This window comes from Pinus tabuliformis, chromosome 1_1 (genome assembly GCF_031772625.1).
Source record: "Pinus tabuliformis cultivar Carrire ecotype Pingquan chromosome 1_1, CPIR1, whole genome shotgun sequence".
Classification (NCBI taxonomy): Eukaryota; Viridiplantae; Streptophyta; class Pinopsida; order Pinales; family Pinaceae; genus Pinus; species Pinus tabuliformis.
In genome coordinates this window covers 536,925,507-536,947,787 of record NC_142297.1, presented here as the reverse complement: position 1 = coordinate 536,947,787, position 22,281 = coordinate 536,925,507, and the positions used below count along the sequence as shown (strand labels likewise).

General features: G+C 36.1%; 1 protein-coding gene and 1 long non-coding RNA gene across 8 annotated transcripts; both read right to left on the bottom strand.

Annotated features, from left to right (window-relative positions):
* Positions 1-2,792: 2,792 nt before the first annotated feature.
* Positions 2,793-3,566, bottom strand: LOC149214166 (uncharacterized). Its single transcript, XM_089389313.1, has 2 exons — positions 3,453-3,566; positions 2,793-3,347 (listed from the first exon to the last, which is right to left on the bottom strand). Exons 1-2 carry the CDS (start codon positions 3,564-3,566, stop codon positions 2,793-2,795), a joined length of 669 nt encoding a protein of 222 aa, XP_089245439.1.
* Positions 3,567-9,740: 6,174 nt separating this feature from the next.
* On the bottom strand, positions 9,741-16,586 carry LOC149214165 (uncharacterized). 7 transcript variants are annotated; one of them, XR_016250901.1, is made up of 3 exons: positions 15,872-16,586; positions 11,196-13,354; positions 9,741-10,896 (listed from the first exon to the last, which is right to left on the bottom strand). It is a non-coding gene; the product is annotated as an uncharacterized LOC149214165 (long non-coding RNA). The 7 variants fall into 7 exon arrangements; XR_016250897.1 differs by having other exon boundaries at positions 9,741-10,115; positions 10,500-11,243; positions 15,872-16,571; XR_016250898.1 differs by having other exon boundaries at positions 11,196-11,243; positions 15,872-16,571.
* Between the last annotated feature and the right edge of the window lie 5,695 nt (positions 16,587-22,281).

Below are 22,281 nucleotides of genomic sequence, written 5' to 3'. Positions count from 1 at the left end.
GGAATAAAATGTGCCATTTTTGAAAATCTATCCAGCAATACCATTACCGAATCATATCCTCACTATGTCTTAGGTAGGCCTAAGACAAAGTCCAAGCTGACTGAGTCCCATGGTCTGCCTGGAATAGGTAACGGTGTATACAGTCCTGTATTCTGACTGTGACCCTTTGCTAATTGGCACACTTTGCATCTGGCTACGAATCGCCACACATCCCTCTGCATCCTTGGCCAAAAGTAAAAATGTTTGAGCTGCTCGAGTGTTTTATCCATGCTGAAATGTCTGGCCAAGCCTCCGCTATGCTTTTCTCGAATAATGTTCTCCCTCATCGAGCAGTCTGGTATGCACAGTTGTCTGCCCTTGAACAGCAACTTCTCCTGCAAATTGTAGTCTAACCAAGGGCTATTATTCCTCACCAAGGGGTTCTGGCATGCCTCATAGGCCTCCTTAAAGTCTGCATCTGCCTGGTACAAATCTCGTAAGTGTTCAAATCCTAGCACTTGCACAGTGCTTTCCTGCAATAGTAGAGCTTTTCTACTCAGTGCATCTGCTACTTTATTAGCTTGCCCGCTAATATGTTTCAATACGAAATTAAAGCTCTGTAGATACTCCACCCATTTGGCGTGTTTGTGGTTCAGTTTGTGCTGCTGCATTATGTACTGTAATGCAGAGTTATCTGAAAACAGCACGAACTCATTTCCTAACAGATAATGCCTCCAGTGTTTTAGCGCCTGTATAACCGCATAAAACTCCTTATCATACGATGAGTATTTCTGTCTACTCTCATTCAGCTTCTCGCTGAAAAATGCTACAGGCTTATCCTCTTGACTGAGAACAGCTCCAATTGCTGTCCCGCTGGCATCACAGCGAACCTGAAATAACTTCTTGAAATCTGGTAACCTCAGGATCGGCCTTTCAGTAATCTTTTTCTTTAACAACTGGAAACTTCTCTCCGCTGCTTCTGTCCACCGAAAAGGTTGGCTGGCCTTCTTAATAGTATCCAGCATTGGCGCACAAATCTCGCTGAAATTCCTTATGAACTTCCTATAAAAGCTTGCTAATCCATGGAAGCTACGTACCTCAAACAAGTTTTTCGGAGATGGCCAATTCACTATCGCTGCCACTTTCTCTGGATCCATCTTCAATTCATTCTCTGCTATTACAAACCCCAAATAAATCAATTCCTTCTACAGAAAAGTACATTTCTTCAAGTTTATTAGCAGTTTGTTCTGCTGTAATTTCTCTAGCACCTTACGCACATGTTGAAGGTGTTCTTCTCTCGTCCTACTGAAGATAAGTATGTCATCCAAATAAACTATCACAAACTTCCCAATATACTCCTTCAGCATCTCATTCATTAGTCTCATGAATGTGTTGGGCGCATTGCTCAGCCCAAATGGCATGACCAGCCATTCGTACAGCCCCTCATTCGTCTTAAAGGCTGTCTTCCATTCGTCCCCCTCACGTATTCGTATCTGATGGTACCCACTCTTCAAATCTATCTTGGAGAAATACGCTGCCCCGCTTAAACAATCCATCATATCATCCATTCGTGGTAGCGGAAACCTGTACCGAATGGTGATCTTGTTGATGGCCCTTGAGTCGGTGCACATCCGCCACTCTCCTCCCTTCTTGGGGGTGAGGACTGTCGGAACAGCGCAAGGGCTTAAGCTCTCTCTTATCAATCCCTTGTCCAACAGTTCTTGCACCTGCTTCCTGATTTCTTCATTGTCCTTGGGGCTCATTCGGTATGCCGCTTTGTTCGGAAAACTGGCTCCGGGTATGAAGTCAATGTGATGACTTATGCTCCTTTTGGGGGGTAACTTGTCTGGCAAGTCATCTACAACTATGTCCGTAAACTCCTCCAACATTTGTTGGATCTCCATAGGTAAATCTGTTATCTCTGTATGCAATAACACTGTCCTGGCCTTCTTCACCACTGCGTAACCTATCTCACTATCCTCAACCTGTCTTAAAAACTGTTTTCCACTCACCAGCAATGCTCTGGTTTCACTTGTCTCAGCTGCCCCTTCTTCTTCTTTAATGGGCACAAGCGTATGCTTGATTCCATCCTTCACGAATTTATAACAGTTCGTCACTCCATCGTGTGTCACTTTCCTATCGTATTGCCAAGGTCTGCCCAACAGTATGTGACAGACATCCATTGGCATGATGTCACAGACAACTTTGTCCTTGTATCTACCTATTTGAAATTCCACCTCGCTCTGTTCATCCACCAGTAACTGATGGCCTTTTTGCAGCCATGAAACCCTGTAGGGATTGGGATGCTTCAAACGTTTCAATTCCAGCTTTTCTACCATCTCTGTAGACACTAAATTGTCAGTACTACCACTGTCTATAATTAATTTACAGCACTTACCTCGCGATTTACAAACTGTTCTGAATAAAGCCTTCCGCTGTGTCTGGTCGGTGACCTCTTTAACTGGTTTTAACAACACTTTATGCAACACTAAAGCTTCCCCTGTCTCTGGAACATTCTTTGCTTCTTGGGGAGGTGCTGCCGCTTCTTCCAGCTGTGCCACGTATGCACCCCGCTGTCCAGCTTGTTCTGCTTCTGGACACTCAAATGATCTATGTCCCCATTTATGACACCGATAACATTGGTAACCAACCCCTCTTCCTCGGCCGTTACCTCTGCCCCGCTGGGATGACCTTCCACCCCTTGTACTATCACCTTTGTCTGCTGATCCAGAAGCTCTGGAACTGCTGCCTTCTTCATTGCTGCTAGCAGTCCACCCTCTACCATAGGACTGACCTTTCCCTCTGCTGGCTCCTCATCCTCTCTGGGCGTTCTGTCTTCTGGTGATTTTCTCCTCAGCCTTCATTGCACTCTGATACGCTTCCTCAGTGTTATTCGGTGACAAAATGTTGATTTCATCCAAAATATCCAACCTTAATCCATTAACATACCTAGCTGTCCTTTCCGTTGTATCCTCTGTATATCTAGCCCGCAAATTCACTCGATAGAACTCCTCGGTATATTCCCTTACCGTCAATCCTTTCTGCCTCAGATTCTGCACCTGCCTGTGCAGCGCAATCTGATAGTCCCTTGGCAGAAATCTGCCTTTTAACTTGGCCACCATCCTTGACCAGGTCTTGATCGGCAGTTTGTTCATTCTTTTCCTCTCATTCTGGACGTTGTCCCACCATAGGGCTGCGTGTCCTTTCAATTTCATCGCAGCGAACCGAACTCTGCGGTCTTCGCTGACTTCCTCACACTCGAAGTACTTATCCATCTCACTAATCCAATCCAGTAAGACTTCAATAGACAGGCTGTCATCATACGTCGGGAGTTCCGGTTTGGGTTTACTACTCGCCACTAGAACAGACTTCAACAATCTCACTTCTGCAGACTCACCTTCCTGTCCATCTGCTGCTGCTTCAGGTTCTTCCTCACTCTCGTCACCTATCTCCGGGTCTCGTCATCTACCTACCTCTACTGCCTCCAAACGGGCAGTGAGAATTCGAATCTCCTCTCTCAATCCTTCATCTGCCAATCTGCGAGCACCTCGGCCACCTCGGCCACGACCTTGTCGCCCCACTTCCATATCTTCAATCAACTTTGCCTGCTCTGATACCACTTTGATGGTGCCTAGCCCAAACGCCCTTATAACACTATGATATATGAAATGATTTGGTTTGTTTAACGAATGTGTGTGGAATGATTTATGCAATAGTTATGCGGTTGATTAAAACAAATAATAGAACGGACACATGTATGAAATGCACAGGATGTAACTTACGGTTGGTATGACATTTAATGAGTTCATTAAAATAGTCCTTGCCTGGGTAAGTGTGTTTCCCACTCGAGCCTAGACTCTTCCCCCAGTTTGTTTGCTCGTTTGGTCATTTTCCATTGTTGGCTGTGGGTTTGCTACCGAGCTCTGCAAGTCGGAATGTTGTGGTTATGCATTAAACTGTGGGCATTTCTGCTTGTCTGTCTCTGCATGCATGCGGGTGCTTGTTCCCCGGTCCGTGGCTTGTTCTGGTTCATCCAACGGTGGCTTGGTAAGTTCTCTGTCGAACTTCGGCTCCTCTCTGTCACAATGTCTTCAGGCTGTGCATGTAAACTTCGGTAGTGGCATTCTCATTTCAGTTGGCATTTCCAACGGTGGCTTGTTCTTAGGTTGGCGTTATGGTTTCCTTCGGCTTCTGCGCAATCTTCAGGTAAATATCTTGTCCCTGCTTCAATCATCAATGCTTCCTTCCTCAGTCGTTAATCTGGTTTGTTCCTTGTTCGCTACAGTCAATGGTTGTTGTTATGGGAATGTTTCTCGACGATGTTACTGCGAGCTCTCAGCTATGGTCACGGTCCCTTACTCTTTCTCTTTATTTTCCTTCCTTTTAATCGATGTTTGGCTGACTCTGGCGAATGCTGGCTCTATAGGTATTGAGGGCTTTAGTAGGAGGGTTCAACCAAGGCTCTTCTCGGTCCTATCCGGTAGGCTCTGCCACTCTATGATATTTTTGTTGGTTCCTTGTATGGCTCTGTCAACTCAGGTTCTCGTTCCTTAGTTTATGTCTGTCACGCCTTCAAACCCTCACCTAGGGTTTCACCACTCTCGGTCGGTGCCTGCTCTGTTGTATTAGTTTATCGAAATCGAAACCCTCTTCCAGGGTTTGTAATTCAGGGTCTTGTATGTATGTAACCCTCGGTATTTTATTCTTCCGTGACTCTTTTTGTGGCTCTGGAAATGAAAACGATATTGAAAGATGTAATGTTGCACATGTAAATTTACCTATAATTGATGTGGCTTGTATTCGATGTCCCGTTGCTAGAACTACTATTGTATATCAATGACTTATTAATTGAACTGTTTGGAATGCTTTACTGAACGTTGTAGTCGTGCTGATAATGAAATCTTCACTCGGGCTTGTTTTCTCGGCCAATAATAATTCTGGTTTGTGTCTGCGTTTACTGTTACGATGTCTGCAAATTCTTTGTGTTGTTCTGCTCCTTAGCACAATTAACGAACTGACTATCGCTCTCGGGTAACATAACAGAAAAGGTTTATTTTATGGAACCTGTAACTTATAGCTATACATTTTCAAAGTATTCTCAGTCAGATTTTTAACAAATAGAAATAAACATACAGATGGACAGCAGTCTGGATTTCTCTATTGATATTATTTTTATTAGAGTGTGAGTGGTCTTCAACTGAACCCCTCTATAGTCTTGTTCTGTTACATTTATAGCTACTCAGTTCCAGTTAATGAAACTGTATGATTGTTCTTTCAGTTGGGTTTTTACAGTTATTTGGTTGTTAATCAGTTGTCCTATATTACGACAGGATTTTGTCTCTCAGTACATTTGTATTTTCTTTTCCTTTTAAAACAAAAAGGATAATTCTGTTTTGCTAACAACACACAACACCAGATCCTAACTATGTAATGGTCTTTAACTAAATGAAAGTAAATAAAAGTAACAATCCTACCTAATTTTCCTGTTAACCATCATAAAAAAACTCATAAAAGTAAATTCACTGTTCTTTGACCTGGCTGAGACTTCACCCGGTCATGGTGAGCTATATGCTCCTGCATCACATTATTTTAGCAAGAAAACTTTGTTGCATAGTTTCTCCATCTCCTTATCAATGGTTAACCTAACAGTTTCTTCCCCAGCCTCAGTGTCTATAACCAAATTGGTCTCCCTATTCCTCAAATCATTGCATGTTTGTATTTTTGTAGTTGTGTTGGCAATGATCAACGTATTCTCCAATGTCAAAATCTGATAAGCCCTCATTTTCCTTTTTAGATCTAATAGTTGACATCATGCATTTCCCTTCATGTTTGTGGCTTTAATTTATCGTAACGAAATTTTTCAAAATATATATATATATATATATATATATATTCTGCATGCCAATAATTCCATGATTTAGATTGGAGCAAGTTAAACTTTTCTGGATCAAAGAAGCTCCGTTATGGATTCTCAATGATCTCCCGTCCTTCCTAAATTCACTAAAATAAGTTGAAAGGAGGAAACCTGCTGTCTCATACTCGTTAAAAGATTTCAACCTGAAACTTACACACAATAGATCGCGTATCTAAATCATTAAGTGAACTGAGAAAGCAATAGCGATAGTAATAAGATTTCCGAGACAACTCCCAAAGATCAAACTCCTCTGAAATAAATGGAATGATTAGTTCGTTGCCTAGTTCGTTGCCTTAGATGGATTTTATAATTATTAATTTTTTTTTATAAAATGTTTTTAATAATATTTATAATGTTAATATTTATTTATAAAATATATATGATTTTTTTAATAAAATTGATTAATTAAAAAAATGTTATAATAAGTCATGATATTATAATTAAATTTATTTATAAAATAAAAATTTCGGTAATAATAATGTAATAGCGATCATAATAAAAATTTTATTACATATTTTAAAATTACACATATTTGAATCATATGTCAATATTTTTATTTGAATCATATGTCAATATTTTTTATAATTAATAATAAGTAATAGTTACATTTAAATTTAAATTAATGTTTATGATTTTTTTAACCTTGATAATGTGTGATCATTAGATAAATGTTTTGAAGTATATTAATACAAAGATTTAATTTTTATGTGCCTGACCTACTTTAAACCATATGAAATAATGATTAGTGTGTTTAATGCCTTTTAACTTATTTTTTTAAGTATATCTTATAGGATGATTTTGATTTTTAAAAATTTGCTATTTTATGTTTTAACGATGATATTTTTTTTTTTTAACAAAAATGAAAATTCTTTTAGATGACTAACTTCTATTAACCAGATACAACATTTTATAGATGTCACCATCTTGTCAAATATAACATATTTAGGAAGACTTGAACGAACACAACTCAAAAAACAAATACATTTCGGAACACTTAAACCCACCCAACTGAAAAACAATTTTTTTATAAAACACTCAACCTAAAATCCTTTGATTTAATAATAATATAATATAATTATTAATAAATTGCTCCTACGACCACGTATTACACCTAGCCTGCAATCGTAAATCGTGAATAGAAAAATAAGGTCGTAGCCTCGACTAGTACGTAAGAAGTTGGCGGCGGCGGCGACGCGACGAATCCAAGGGGTTAATAATAAACTAGCAATTGTCCCAAAAGGTACAAAGAGAGGCCGATAGGATTATTAAATTGGAATTTTTGAATTTTTCTAGAAGAGTTAATTGGTTAGTGGAAAACCTTGTTTTCTTGCACTGGATCATTGCGCAATTACTTTTCTTTAGATGTTTTGTTTATATCTATATTACAATGAACACATTTAATGTCTTATTTCATTTCTGCTATCCTTACTAATATCTTTTCCGTGCTTTTTCTTGATCAATTTGATGAGATATTCCATTATCCTTTAGTCAAAGTCCTCCTCTGCATATTAGTGTACATCCTGGTAAGTTCAAAGCTCGAAAGCCAACCAAAAAAGTCAATGATAACCACCGTGCACGTATTCAAATTTGTAATGTAAAACTGCCAGACAGAGTTCAGACAGATTACCTCCAAGACGGGTATCACCATTTGTAGCCAAAACCTCAAAAACTCCGTTGTCAATAGTCAAAATGCTAACATCAAACGTGCCACCGCCAAGATCAAAAACAACAATATTTTTCTCTCCACCCTTCTTGTCCAAGCCATAAGCTATTGCTAAGGAAAAATATTTACAAAGCTAATAGTGAAACTGTACTTGCAGAGTGATAGTTATACGTGATACAGAATCAAAGTTCTACATCATAAAAATTATGAAAAGCAAACCAAACTGCAAAAGGCCTGAGACCCAGTACTATGAAAACCAACCAGATCGATACAACCTGAGACCAAGTACTCTGAATACCAACCAGATCGATACAACCTTTTGTATGAGCTGAATATCCATGTATAAGCAATGAAACAATAAAGCAATAACTGTCAGACAAGGCTGCAATTTTTCTTATAAAAATATCTCCCACTTCAACGAGTTCATAACACAAATTTAATGGCACGCCCCTGCAATAATAAATTGAGGTATGTGGTAAAAACGATACCCCTCATGATTTTTAATTTCTCATTATTAAACATATACAATACAATTAAATCTGGTACAACCTGCCCCATACAATGAAACTCTCTTCAACTAAAATTGATATGTTGTCCATCAAATTTCTACAATCTACAGACAAGTGAATCTTTCACAAAATTCTGCAGTTGCATTCACAAGTACACCCTCTAGTTATCCACAGAAACTTCCTAGCTCCTGAGCTCTGGGTAGTTACTATATTCATGGATAATATTTAGCTTCAGAATAAGTGGCAGGACATAGCTGAGTTTAATCTGGCCTCAATCATTTGGGATATCTAATTTGTTTTCTAGTTTATAACAAGGGAAACCTCAACACCTGCCATACCAGACAAGTAGGAGCCAAAAACAGTAGTCGGAGTTGTTAGAATGCCTTAGTGTTCCATTTAAAGAATTAAAGGCTCATTGAAGGCATTCGAGGTCGTTGGTCTATGTGGGTGGTCGATGTATGCATACAAATTAATCCCAATTCAACAACTCCATTTTAACAAGTCGTTGTGCTATGCAAAAACACTGAAACCCAATAAAGAAATCCACAAAAGATCAAGCTAAATCACCATAATGAAATGTTAAAACTTCAAGCCTAAAAAAATACCAAAGTACTTTATTCAAATTCGTAGCACCAACATGCCTGATTCTATATATAAACTTAGCCCAGATGAACAGAGTCGTCCATAGTCTCAAGTAGTAGAAGAAACTGCAAATTTGCCAAACCTAGAATCTCCCTACAAAACTCTTATTCCTAAAGAGAAAACCAGACTTAACCAAAATCTACGCAAAAAATGTTAACCAAACACAATCAAATGTGTGAGCATGTAAAGTCAACACAACAACTAAGGTGAAAATTTTGCAAAACAGTGAAATCAGAATATTGATAGTCATCATATACCCATACAGTAACGAATACAAATGAATAACAACTCATTCCAGAAATCTTCAATCTAGAGCAACCCAACGAGTAAATTTTTGTTTCCATCACAACCCAATACAGGAATAAGCATAATTTTGTGATTTTTTCCTTTCACGTTTTACTGAAATAAGTTCAAATCAATGTATGAGGCATTCAATCTTCTACATAAACTTTGAATTTTGCCATCATTTTCGATTGTGAATTATGATCATGCATTCATAATGATTATAGGTTACGCTCATGTATTCATTTAAACTTGAAATTAGATTAGTTATTTAACATGGCAACAGTTGGTTTATTTTAATTCGAATTTTCCCGTCAGTGTTTTTATTTAACATGATAGGTATTGAGTAATATTATGTAAAAGATGTCCATTATATTATTATGCATCAAATCTCTATTTGAGTTTATAAAGTAATGGAAAAGCCAATTTTAATACAGAAAATATTAAAATAAGTAGGGAAAAACCAACTGCAATACAGAAAATACTAAAATTATATTATTATGCATCAAATCTCTATTTGAGTTTATAACTTAGAATACTTAACTCACTTAAGTTATAAGAAAATACTAAAATGAAGTAATGGAAAAGCCAATTCTAATACATAAAATTCTAAAATAAGTATGGAAAAACCAACTGTAATACAGAAAATATTAAAATGAAGTTACTTAACTCACTTAAGTTATAAGAAAATACTAAAATGAAGTAATGGAAAAGCCAATTCTAATACAGAAAATACTATAGAAAAACCAACTGTAATACAGAAAATACTAAAATGAAGTATGGAAAAACCAACTCTAATACAAAATATTTGACAAATACGTTCAAATAACTGAGGAAATCTCTTCTTGTACTGCAAAAACGCATAATTGCAATTCAACCCCACACCAAATTGATACAGACTGTATATCTCAATAAACTGCCATCCCCTCTAACTGTGGAAACATGAAGCAAAAGAGCCCTCGTTTAATCCCAAATCCACCTGATTTATTTCTGCATCAGTCAACTGAAATTCGGATATCTACCTGATTTGCTTTACATAAGTCGACTCAAATTCCCAAATCCAGTCAACTCAAATTCCCAAATCCACCTGATTTAACTTGAGAAGTTGAGGCAGAGGAATTGCAATCTGGGCAAAGAAATTCAAAAAATCTTGTAAAAGCAGTGTTTGAATCAGGTTCTTGATGGTGGAAATGGATTCAGCACCATCAAAAAATGTCTAAGACACCTAAAATTTTAAAGTTTAACAACACTATAACTTGGATTTACAAGGACATTTTCACTTCAGCAACGTCTGATTAAACTTGAATTTATGCAAAATAAAACAGCTTGTAAAACCTTAACCGATACCACAATCGTGCATACCAGTAACAGTTAAAAGGATGTCCTTATTGTAGGCAGTACAGAGATTACATTGAAAACACAAATTCTATCGTTGTAAAAAATGCTCCAAAACAATAAAATAGAAACAGAAGACGTGTGAGAGTCTACAAAAATAACTGAAACTCGTTACCATCGCTAATAAAACCGCTGTCATCAGTAACCCTCTTCAAAGCAGAAAAATCGAAGTCTACCCTCTTCCGGGACCTTAGAGGTTTGCTTTTGCTTTTCACAGATATATATAGTGGTTCATGGAAGCAAGATCAAAAGGAAGTCTTAAACGACAAAGTAAGAGGGACTTTGTAAACCCTCCTTATAACATTAAGAGATTTCTGTAAGCTCTCCAACATATCGAGCATAAAAAATCTGCAACAAAAGGTCTAGGGCTTCATCAATGATCAATGCTTCAAAGTTATAAACGACTCTATGTAGAAGAATTATAAAAGACTAAATTACAGATGCAGGGTTTTTGGAACTCTCAAAGATGAAAGTGCAAATATTGTTAAATCCACTGGTAAGAATTCCTCAACCTGCAAAGAACACAACAATGATGAGCAAATGAAATTGCAAAAATAAATTGAGAGTAATTATCAAATGCCAAAGAAGAGGGAAATGGAGCAAATCAAAGGTCTGATTCCCTCAAAGAAAAACGCTGCAACCCCATTTGCAAATGGTAAGGCCTTCGGACATTTCAATGCGCAAAAAACCGAACCCTTCTTTTTCCAGCTCATAATTCAGAAAAATACTCAACTTCTTCCATTTTAATACACAAAATCTTTTAATACACAAAATCAAGACATATAACAAATGAACACCATATAGCCCTAACCTGTTGATTCGAAATACATGAGTCTTCCAGATCGATGGTAGTCTTCCACTGAAATTATAAGTTCAAATAAATGTTTGAGGCATTCAATCTTCTACATAAACTCACAAACAAACCATACAAAAAGTTGAAATGTGAAGGATCTAAGATTTTTACCTTTCAGAGGACATTTTCACTTCAGGAACCTCTCATTAAACTTGAATTTATCAATAAGGTAAAAAATTGTTGGCTAAATTTTTCCAAACCATTAGCGAGATCTAAACAAGGAAGACAGGGAAGTCACTTTAAATGTAAAAGTCAATATTTAATTGCACACATAATCTCATGCCAACTGAATCGAGATATTTAATTGCACTACTAGTTTTCCAGAAGATTTGTGTTTGTTGTTTTCAGGTTTTTCAAGAAGTACCCCCAATATCGATGAAGGGCTACAACAACATCTAAGTTTTGGTTCCAAAATCGTCGTGCACAAATGAAGGTATCCAAAACAAAAAGTCACACAGAAATATGTCTTTTTCTTTCTCTTTGATTTCACTAATCTACTAACTCTTGGAATGGCCGGGTTCATCAAGATCAACATGATAATGCAACACTGAGGGGGAAACAAAAGAATGGAAATCAAGAACCGATCTATCAAAGAAGCTTTGGCGAACTGAACCTGTTACAATTGTGGAGGACCTACAGAGATGCCTTTTGAGGAGCGAAAACTGCGGCTGGAGAACGCACAATTAAAAAATGAGGTTTGTTTCCAGTTCCACTACCCCTCAAATTTAATTTGTTGGCCTTGAAATGTTAATATTGAAGGGGAATTTGGTAATTCAACTGATGCATTTCAAGTTTCAAACTATTTCATTCATTCAAAAACTTTATTGTTTTAGGGTACTAATATGAAGTTGGCGTGCCCTTTTCAAATTTTTCATTGTCATTAGTAATTAGTTTTTTTTCATCATGCTAAAATGAAATTGATCCTGCTAAGCACTCAAGCAGCCTCCTCCCAGCTAGTGTCGCATGACATTGTTTTCAATCAATCCCTACAGTGATAATTTTACTTTAAAAAGGTGCTTTTGGTTTGTTAGCTGTCCAATTTTATTATAATGTGTTAGTGGGTGATATACTACTTTTGTGTGTTTGAGAAATTGGACAAATAATAGTGTTTCCATTTCTTGATTGTGTAGCCAGAGAGATTTTTTCACAAATTGTGTGGGAGACTATTCCCATAAATGGCATCACTTTTTATGAGTTTCACACTTGATAGCTCAGGTGTTAACAATCTTGATAGCATGCATTTAACTATAAATCTCACTTCTGATTTCTAGCAACATGGGATTTCAAGTGGGATCAACAAATCCTCTACAGCAGGACCTGCCATTACAACCATGAAGGAGTTCATCAAAATTGATCGAATGGAACACACTCTCTAGCTCTCAAGTTCCATGACCATAACATAAACACTAAAAGATTAAGAATATTTTCGTGAATTTCGGAGAGTCCTTGGCCCAAAACTGGTGGGGTACAGAACCAAGCAAACAAACATGTTGGCATTGTATCTCCACCAAATCCATGTTATTCATAAGCATGGTGCCAACATGTATGCTTGCCTCAGTCGGTATCCCAATAGTTTTGGGCCAATGACCCTTGGGACTTGACGAAAATAATCATCATGGTTGAGTGTTTCCTTTATCCCATCATTAGGACTTGAGATATATAAGCGGTTTCATTTAAGCAATTTTGATGAGTTATTTCATGGATGCCATGGTAAGTCGAGTTCTAAAGGATTTGTTGATCCCTCTTAGAATTTATGCTCGACCTGTAACATTGACAGCAAAAATCCCATACAGGAAATCAAAAGTGGGATTTATAATGGAATGTCCATTACCAAGCTCATTGGTGCCAAACCTACTAGCTCTTAGACTCAGAGAAACATCATGTGAAGGAGAAAGTGATGTCATTCTGATTCCCTCAAAGAAAAACGCTGCAACCGCATTTGCAAATGGTAAGGCCTTCGGACATTTCAGTGCGCAAAAACCCGAACCCTTATTTTTCCAGCTCATAATTCAGAAAAATATTCAACTTCTTAAACATTAGTTAATCCTGCTCAAAACGTAGCCATACTGTCCCTGGAAAAATCCGGGCAGGAAATTACAGAGGAGACACAGGCAAACCTGAGATAAAAAAAAAACAATTTATAATCATTTTTTCAATATTAAACAAGAAATGCGTAATAGGAAAGAAGAAAGAAGAAGATAAATAGGAAAGAAAATTGGAAAAGGAATAAGAGCACTAAAGAAAAGGAATTGCAAGGGGCTCCGACACAAAAAAGAAGCCAAAAAATTCCAATGCTCATTCCGGAAGAAAACGAGATTGCAGAACGCTGGTGATCAAACCCTACGAGCTCTCCCACAAATTCATCTCTACAGGAGCTGCCGAGATCCTTGCTTTGGAGCCAATTTGTAAATATTGGAAAGATTTTACACCCAACCTCCCTGAATTCCATAGGGGTTTTTAGGGTGTTTTCGGCATAGTGCTTGTCTAAATATTCTGCAATTTCATCAGAGTCTTGGATCCATGTTTCCCATCTCTAAACCCTGCGCTTGTGTTTATACCTGTTAACATTTTTTATGTTGCCGATTTATTTAACATGTTTCAAAATCATTTCATTTTTCATATAAAAGGGAAAACATCCCAATTTGAACCCAAATGAATTAGCAAGCATAGGATGAAAAAAGGCTCACAGGACCAATCAGTTAACTAACAGAACTCAACCACGAGCAATAAACTTCTGAAAATAACCACCCTAAACCAAAAAACCAAAAATTTCAATAAGCCTATCAGACAACAAAATCCTTTTGCAGTATCGGGTAATAACTCTAGAATTCAAAACCCTCTCTTTCAATGACAATCTTGACCAGTACCCTAGAAATATAACAGGAGACCACTCAGATACAAAGAGAGGAAATAACACATAGAGGCCATTATAATATAGATGTATTCTCCTAACAAAATGCAAATTCATATTGTTTGCAGACTGCATGGGAGTTGAAAATGTTCTCACCTAAGTTGAAGATATGGTGCACTTATTAGACAAGACCTTATATTATGCTCTTATTGAAGACAAAACAAAAATCATAGAAATTCTGAGATAAAGACACAAAGGAGGAAGGGTGAGGGGTGGAAATCAAGTCTTTGCGTCATTAACTGATAATGACAACCTCACTCTAAAAGCAATCATAACTCCTGATTATATCTTCCTGACCTTATTCTATGTTTCTCATGCTTATTCTCTATTTTAGGTGCATACTCCTGCAAGATAGACCGTTGAAAATACAATATAGGTATCCTACAAGAAACATGAGAAATAGAAAATGAACATATCAGATCCCTGGGTAGGGGTTTGTGATTGGATATTAAGATTTCAAACAAGAAACTAGCTGCAGGTCCCAGTTTGCAACTTTGCATTCTCAGGAGTAACAATTCGAACAAGACAGACGACCAGAAGCATTTAGAGCATCAATAGCAGTGTCAGTCAGTCTGCAGCATATGATTACAAGGTCCTGTTCAGTCATAGCCATCATGGGAAATCGTAGCATCCACCCTCCAAAAACAAGAAACATAGATCAGGAGGCAAATTTTTGAGCTTCTAGATTAGAGGGGAGAGTTTCCAATTTTCCAAAAAGGACTCAGGACATGCCGGGAGATTTGATCCTAAACATATGGGATAAACAGTGCAGTTGTAAGAAATTTAATTAACAGAGACATTGCAGAGTGGGCTAAATAATGCTTCATAAGGAATGGGGCTACAGAAATCCACTCTATACCAAACCTGTGAAAGAGAGAAAAACAGTACAACATAGAAGAGGAGTACTAATGTAGAAAAAAATCCCAAACTGGCATATGCCACTGTAGAGATAGCTTGTAGTTGTAACATTGCATAGATAAATACCACAAGCCAAAAAATAGCCTACAGGACATAATACCAAAACTTTTAGGGGATATTACCATGATGTTAGTAATGAAGTGAGTGTATTATCTTTTCTCACAAAAACCACCCCTGTAGCCAGTGATGTTAGTACCAAAGTGAGTTTGGGTAATGCCTGAAACCATCCTGTCTCACAAAAACCACCACCATAGCCAGAGATGGCCACAAGGCATGACCTCCATGTTATGATTGTTATGCATGTGGGAATACTCACAAAACACAACACCTAACATTAATGACAAAAACAGTACACACTTGACAAGAAAGGTATTAATGTGGAATGAAATCCCAAATAGGGATCTGCCATTGTAGTAATAGCCTATAACATCAGATAGATAACAGCTACAAGCCAAATACCACCTCCAAAGCATGACACAAAACTTTCCAGATGTTAGAACTGGAGAAAGTGAGAATGCTATCACATCAAGATTCAATACAGGGATCAATACCCTAAAGCTAACTTTGGGATGGACAGAGCTTTTGGAAACTTAATCATTTCAAAAAGAAACAAAGATATATATTCAAGGAACTTAGCAAAAACGCAGATCATACCAAATCTGAGATGTCAACTAAACCTATGCACTAGTCATAATTTTAAAGAAAGGGAGAGGGATGGGCATACAGAAGTAGAAGAAGAAGTTATTTATTTCAAAAGCCCCATAGGCAAACAAAGTCCCAAGGCAAAAGACTGTATGGTTCTTACCCGGGAAATGCTTGCCAACTATTGTCAAGATCCTACGACCCGCTTTGTCTTTACCCTCCACCTTCAACACCTGAAGATCTTCAAGATCAGAATAATCATCTTCCACAAGGGGGACTTGAGAAGATATGAGTGGTGAATCACATTCATGCCAATATTGTTGGCTTCCGCTTTTTCGTAACGACCCACAATTCACAGCAACCATGTTAGAGGCCATTGCAACTATACAGGTAATAAATCCTTGGGATTCTCTACAAGAACGCCACCCACGACCTTTAGTAGCATATAAAGCAGACTGCAATATCCATTGTTATAGATATGGAAAAAATTTGGGCCATAGCCTAGAGGAACCAAGAGCAGGGGAAACTCAACAATCAAAGAAACGAGCACGCTCTTTGAATACCTTGGTTGCCATGAATTATGATGGTGACGCAGAAGGGGATACCTATCACCAAGCTTATCCATTATCCGAATTCACTTCAAAATGTGAAGAGCTCCTGCATGAAGCTGCTATTGATGAACAATTTCGGTGCCTGATAAAGAACAAATGACTAAAATGACCAAAGGAGAGAGTCGTGTGCTATCAGATTTGAGTTCTGGCAGCTTTGGAGATGAGGAAATCAGTAGCCAGATCTACATCGCTGAATCTTGCGAAACAATAATCCTGGAACTCCGGCGTAAATGGTAACAACTCACTGTAAAATCGGCTGCAGAAACCACGTGTCAGGACGACATTGCAGAACTCCCGGTTGTGTTTCCGACGCCACGTGTCAGTATGAGGAACAAAGGGACGACGAAAGTCCCTTTCAAAGGAAGGCCTATCGGCCTAATTATTTTCTTAATTACATGATAACCTGAAAAGAAATACGATTTGTTTCGAGATATGGTCCAGATGCATCCACCTGTTAAATATGTGAAAATCATGCAATTTGAATGGACACTGATTCAATGAAAAACTGTGCAATAAAAAGAGTATAAACGTGCAAAATCTTAATATTAAATAAATTTGTTGGATTAAATGATCATCGAAAAAGATTTAGATTCTGTAGCGAAATATGCTGCAAATACATTTGAACCTTAGGATATATAGGAATATAGGGAAATTTAATATATTAAATTCTAAAGATAATCATTGAATGTGTAATTGGAGATTTGAGTTATTAATTTGCGCTTTTGGATAGCAGTTAGTGATGTTATTTGGTTGATAACTTTTTCTTTTTCTTTTTTTTTTTTTTCCGAAGGTGGCAAAACCTATCAAACTCAGGTGTCAAACCAACAGTGAGGACAATCATCTCTGGCTGCTATCCGCGAATGTCGGTGTGACTCATCACTGTTATCAAGGAAAACCACGCCACCTGTAATAACCCGCTGGTGGTCCGTAAGGGAGCAGGCTTTCACTCCTGCCAGATGCCTCTGGGTCTTGGGTTGATAACTTTTAGTGATGCTGTTTCGTTATTAGTTTAATAATTGAGTTATAATTAGTTTTCTTATTCTTAAAAAAACTGGTAGATTTGACTTAATAAATTGGAAAATATTAAATAATTGTTAATTTCTTTTTTAAAATATTAATTTATTTATTAATAAAAAGTATAATATTATAAGAATTTATGTATATTGCTCAATTGCATTTTTGTTAAAAATTACATATTATTGTTATATTTTTAATTCATATGAGCTTAATTTAATTAATAGAAAAAATGATTTTTTTTTATTTAAAATTTGTAATATAATTTTGAGTAAGATAGTGATTTTTGTTTTTTAAAATGCACTTTCTATACATAAATGAATTTAGCACTTCAAAAATTTAGAAAATGTTCAAATTCAACTACTTAAACTTAGGTATTGTATAAAGAGCCAATTTTTCTCATCTGAATTGGATGAGAAATTCTTCAAGAAAACCAATTATGAATGTGATATTTTTTATTGAGAAAATAAATTCAACACCATCACAAATCTATTAAACATTTAAAATCATAAAACTTGAAAGCTAAATTTTTTATAAAATTATGCCATTTTTTTTTAATGTTTAAATTTGTAATCGTTAAAAATAAGTAGTAATTTTTTATTTTTTTATTAGCAAAATGGAATAGGAAAAACAACCATAAAAATCCATTGCGCATATTAGTTAAACTATCAGTTTGATAATTTTCGGACGTTCACTGCTTTAAAAAGTAACACAATTACTGTTCGAGATAAAAGCTTGTCACGTGTTACAGTGGATAAGATGAACTGAAAACGATTATATTGATACGATGGACAAAGTCCAACCTGCTGCTATTGAAGCCGGCCGCCACACGGCAACCCTTATCCCGATTGCAGATTCGAATTCTCATAACCTACTTACGTGGCTGTTTGGTCCCACCTCTCCATGTCCGTTTATAGAGACGGACGTTAACATCTATTATCGGAAAATGTGGTCGGAAACTTTTGCAACCGCAAGGCAATGGTATGTTACCTCTGACATCCGTCATTCTCACCAAGCTATATATTAATTTATTTATTTCAGTATCATACATTTAGTAAATGTTTTTTTATATTTCAATGTAGAAAGAAGAAATGTAATTATTTCAATTTTTAATATTAAATTAATAAGTAACATTAAAAAATAAATTGAGTTATAATTAAAATATTTCAATCAAAAACTTATGATTAAAATATTTTGAGTATTTTCACTATTTTACATTTTGGTTTTTTTTTAGGTATATTCTTTAGTCATTTGAAATCTAGCAAACATTTATTTGAATTGTAAGTTTAAGTTGTGTATTCTACACAATTCAAGGGCTCAAGGAAATTTTCAAGGCATCAATTCATGTATACAATCAAGAATGGAATTTAAACAATGAAAAATGTTATATTGCTCTCTAAAAGTGATTCACACCTCAAGAGATTTGATTACTATGGGCTCTTGCTAGCCCACTGACAGTAAAATTCAATGAGGATAAAAATTAAAGGACTACAAAGGTTTGCTTGATCAGTGGGATTATGTTTTCAAGAGCAATTTGCATCATCTAATTATAGTTCAACCTTCAGTTCCTAAATTTTGTAGGAGAATCCAGACTTTACAATTAAAAGATAAAATTGAACTGGGAGGAAAATAAAATGTTAAAGGTTTGTTGGATTACTATAATTATGTTTACAAAAGCACTTTAGAAGCTTTAAAAATAGTACATTGTTTGCATTAAATGCGTCAAATAATTTTGCAATTCTTTAAAAGACACTTTTGTTCTCCAACCTTTAGTTCTTAACCTATATAGGGAATCCAAACTTTTGCAATGAATGACATATGAAAGTTCAAGAACTGAAATGAAAGTGAATCCAAATTTTTATTTGCAAAACATAAATAGAAATGAAAATCTATCTAATTAGCTATTCTAACTAAGAAATAAAGGAATTTGCAACACAAACTAGGTAGACAACCCTACCTAATAACTTGCACTACAAAGGAAAACTATAGTATAAGTACTTTTCTATAAAATAAAACTTAGAATAGCATAATTTATATTAAAATAGGAATACACAAGTTCACACTGCAATTATAAAGATAATTTGTAGAGACTCAACATGGATCCACATATGCTTGGTCATTAAACTACAATATACACAAACATATGCCCTTCATATTGGACCAGTTAAACAACTTTGTAATACATAGATTGACTTCTTCCTTGACTAATCCTTTAATATTACAAACATTGACCTTATAGAGGTTATATAATATAGGGGAGGGTGTATTGAACCGTGAATAACACTTGAGGACACACAAAGTTGTTAATTATTTACAACCCAAAAAAAGAGTAGGGCATAATGCAATTGAAAAATAAAACTCTGACTGACAAGGCAACTACTTGTATGTTGGCATAGGATATTTTCATGGAATGCATGAAAATATCCATTTCAATTTCCAAAACCTCAAAGTTGATTAAATATTCAATTGTTGCTTTGTTATATGTGTTTCTACCTTGCGTTTGACTGGAGCATTAACTCTGAGTTGGTGCCTTCCTTGTCTAACATAGGAGCCATCTCAAGCCACCAACATTGATCCATCTCGAGCCACCCAAAAACAAAAACCATGTGGCATATTTTACCTTGGGGATGCATAGATATGACATCTATTGATTTGGGTAAATATATCTTTACTAGGGTTACATGATTCGATACTCATATTAGAAAAATCAAGCTCTAACTCAAATAAATCATTAAAATTAAAGGAAAAGCATTGAAATTAACAACATCACACATCATCAGCATGTGATGACCATAATGCAAGTGATTGTGACAAAACGGGAATGATAATAAGCTATAATAGGGAGTAGAAAGGGAAAAACACACACTTCCGATAGTAGTAAAGTATTGAAAATGAAGGCTCAACGTCTTCCCCACACCTGAGACTTTGCAAGTCCTCATGCAATATTGGGTGAATAGCTAAAACTAGATCCAAAAATGTTCCTTGAAATGGATCAAAACGATGTTACCAACACCTCCCCTGATGATCACAATACATGGGTATATTTCACATTTCTCATCTTACTTGCCTCTTTAATCTAGTTTACTACATTTATAATACTTGTAAACCTAATTTACATTTCATATATATGGGTTATGGAACATTATACATAACAAGAGAAAAAACTAATAAAATCATAATAGGACAAAAGCATTTTATAGTGTGAACCCAAGGATGATAAAACCCATTCAAAACAATGAGATTTAGTAGTTCAAAAATGTTACAACTTCTAGACAATTAGGTGACCATTGAAATTCCCGTGAATAAAACTTAGAACACCAGGGAAAACAACTCATAAGCCATTTAATTCACCAATTACTCATCTCTAACATGGTATCATATCATTGAAACTCTCAATCCTATTGCTCTTATGACCTTGGTGTGCTACCAAGTATTTAACTCTTCATAGTTTCCTCCAATTTCACTTCCTCACATGATCCTTATCCATGCCAATCTAAGAACCACTTTTCTTATTATACCTACTCAAGTTGATGGAATCAATCTTTTGTTGGCATTGCAAACAAGTATAATTAGTAGACCTTTAATGAAGGGATAATAAAAAACTCCTATTTGATACTCTCATCACTATTATTATCTTATACAGATGTCAAGTTTGGGGATGAAGTTTATCTAGATAATATTTAAGAACGATAGATCAAATCCAAAAGAATTTTGTAACTTATAATCTTGTTATTACAAGTGTACACCCTATCCTATCCTCCTTATAGAAGCAATCCTCTCCCTCATTGAGTGTGTGGCCTAATATGCTTGGTCTGGTCATTTGAGGCCCATGACATATCGTCTTTCTTAAGATTCAAAGACAATTTTCTAACCAACTTATCAACTTCCAATAAATCAATCCTTTAATTCTATTGAATCAAAAAATTCATAATGTCAGCACGGTACATGATTGTAACACGCTCCAACATTCCTAGCTTCAACTAACCTATTTTTTTGTTTTTACTAAGATTAATATACTCTTATCCCAATGTCTTTATTTTTATTATGCACTTCACTTGGGCTACGTATCATTGAAGTTATAACCGATTAAGGCATTACCATGTGAACCATATTTTAATATATTAGCAAATACTTTATGCTCTATTATTCTAGAGTTCCAAATCATGAATTAATATTTATTTATCATATTCTTACCTGTTAACTATATATGATTATCTTTTCATGGGAAATCCAAAAGTAATTGGATTATTAACCTGTGATTATTATGTCTTGGTACATACGTAATATCGATCATGCTCTTATGATTCTTGGGGATCCGATGACCCACACTCTTCCACGTGAGTCGATACTGGTCCTATGACTTCCCCAAACACTTTAGACTCGTCAGTTGTCAATTGATATGGTCTGGTGAATTAAATTTTTACCTCGGGAAAAGAGAGATCATCCTATAGTCCTGATTCCTAGGGTTTAGATCGACGGTGTGGATAAGGTCCTTTAGTTATGGGTGTAACCAACTCCCACCCACTGCACCATTCCTCTCCCATTTGCACCATTCACTCTTGCTGAGATGAATCTCTGCAACTTATTCTTGGTTACTTGCAAATATTTCTTTTCATTAGTTAGGTTCCTCCCTCTCCTAGAGGAAATTTCAACATTCGAACCATATTCCGCAGAATTTCTTTCATGCTGCCAGATACATTTCTTGCCTTTTCTACAGACAATGTTTTAATTAAGAGCATGTTCCTTCTCCCTTCTACATTTTTTTTGTTGTTCATGGTGCAAGGTTAGCAATGTTTTCCAAGCCACTTCCCATATTTCGTGGATAGGTTAAATGTCAGGAAAAACCCCCACCACACCCTTAATAGTGTATGTGGTGCTTTGCAGTTTGGCATACCAGTTTTGAATTAACCTTCAAGTGATTGGTATTGCAGTTGTTCTCCAAAAAAAA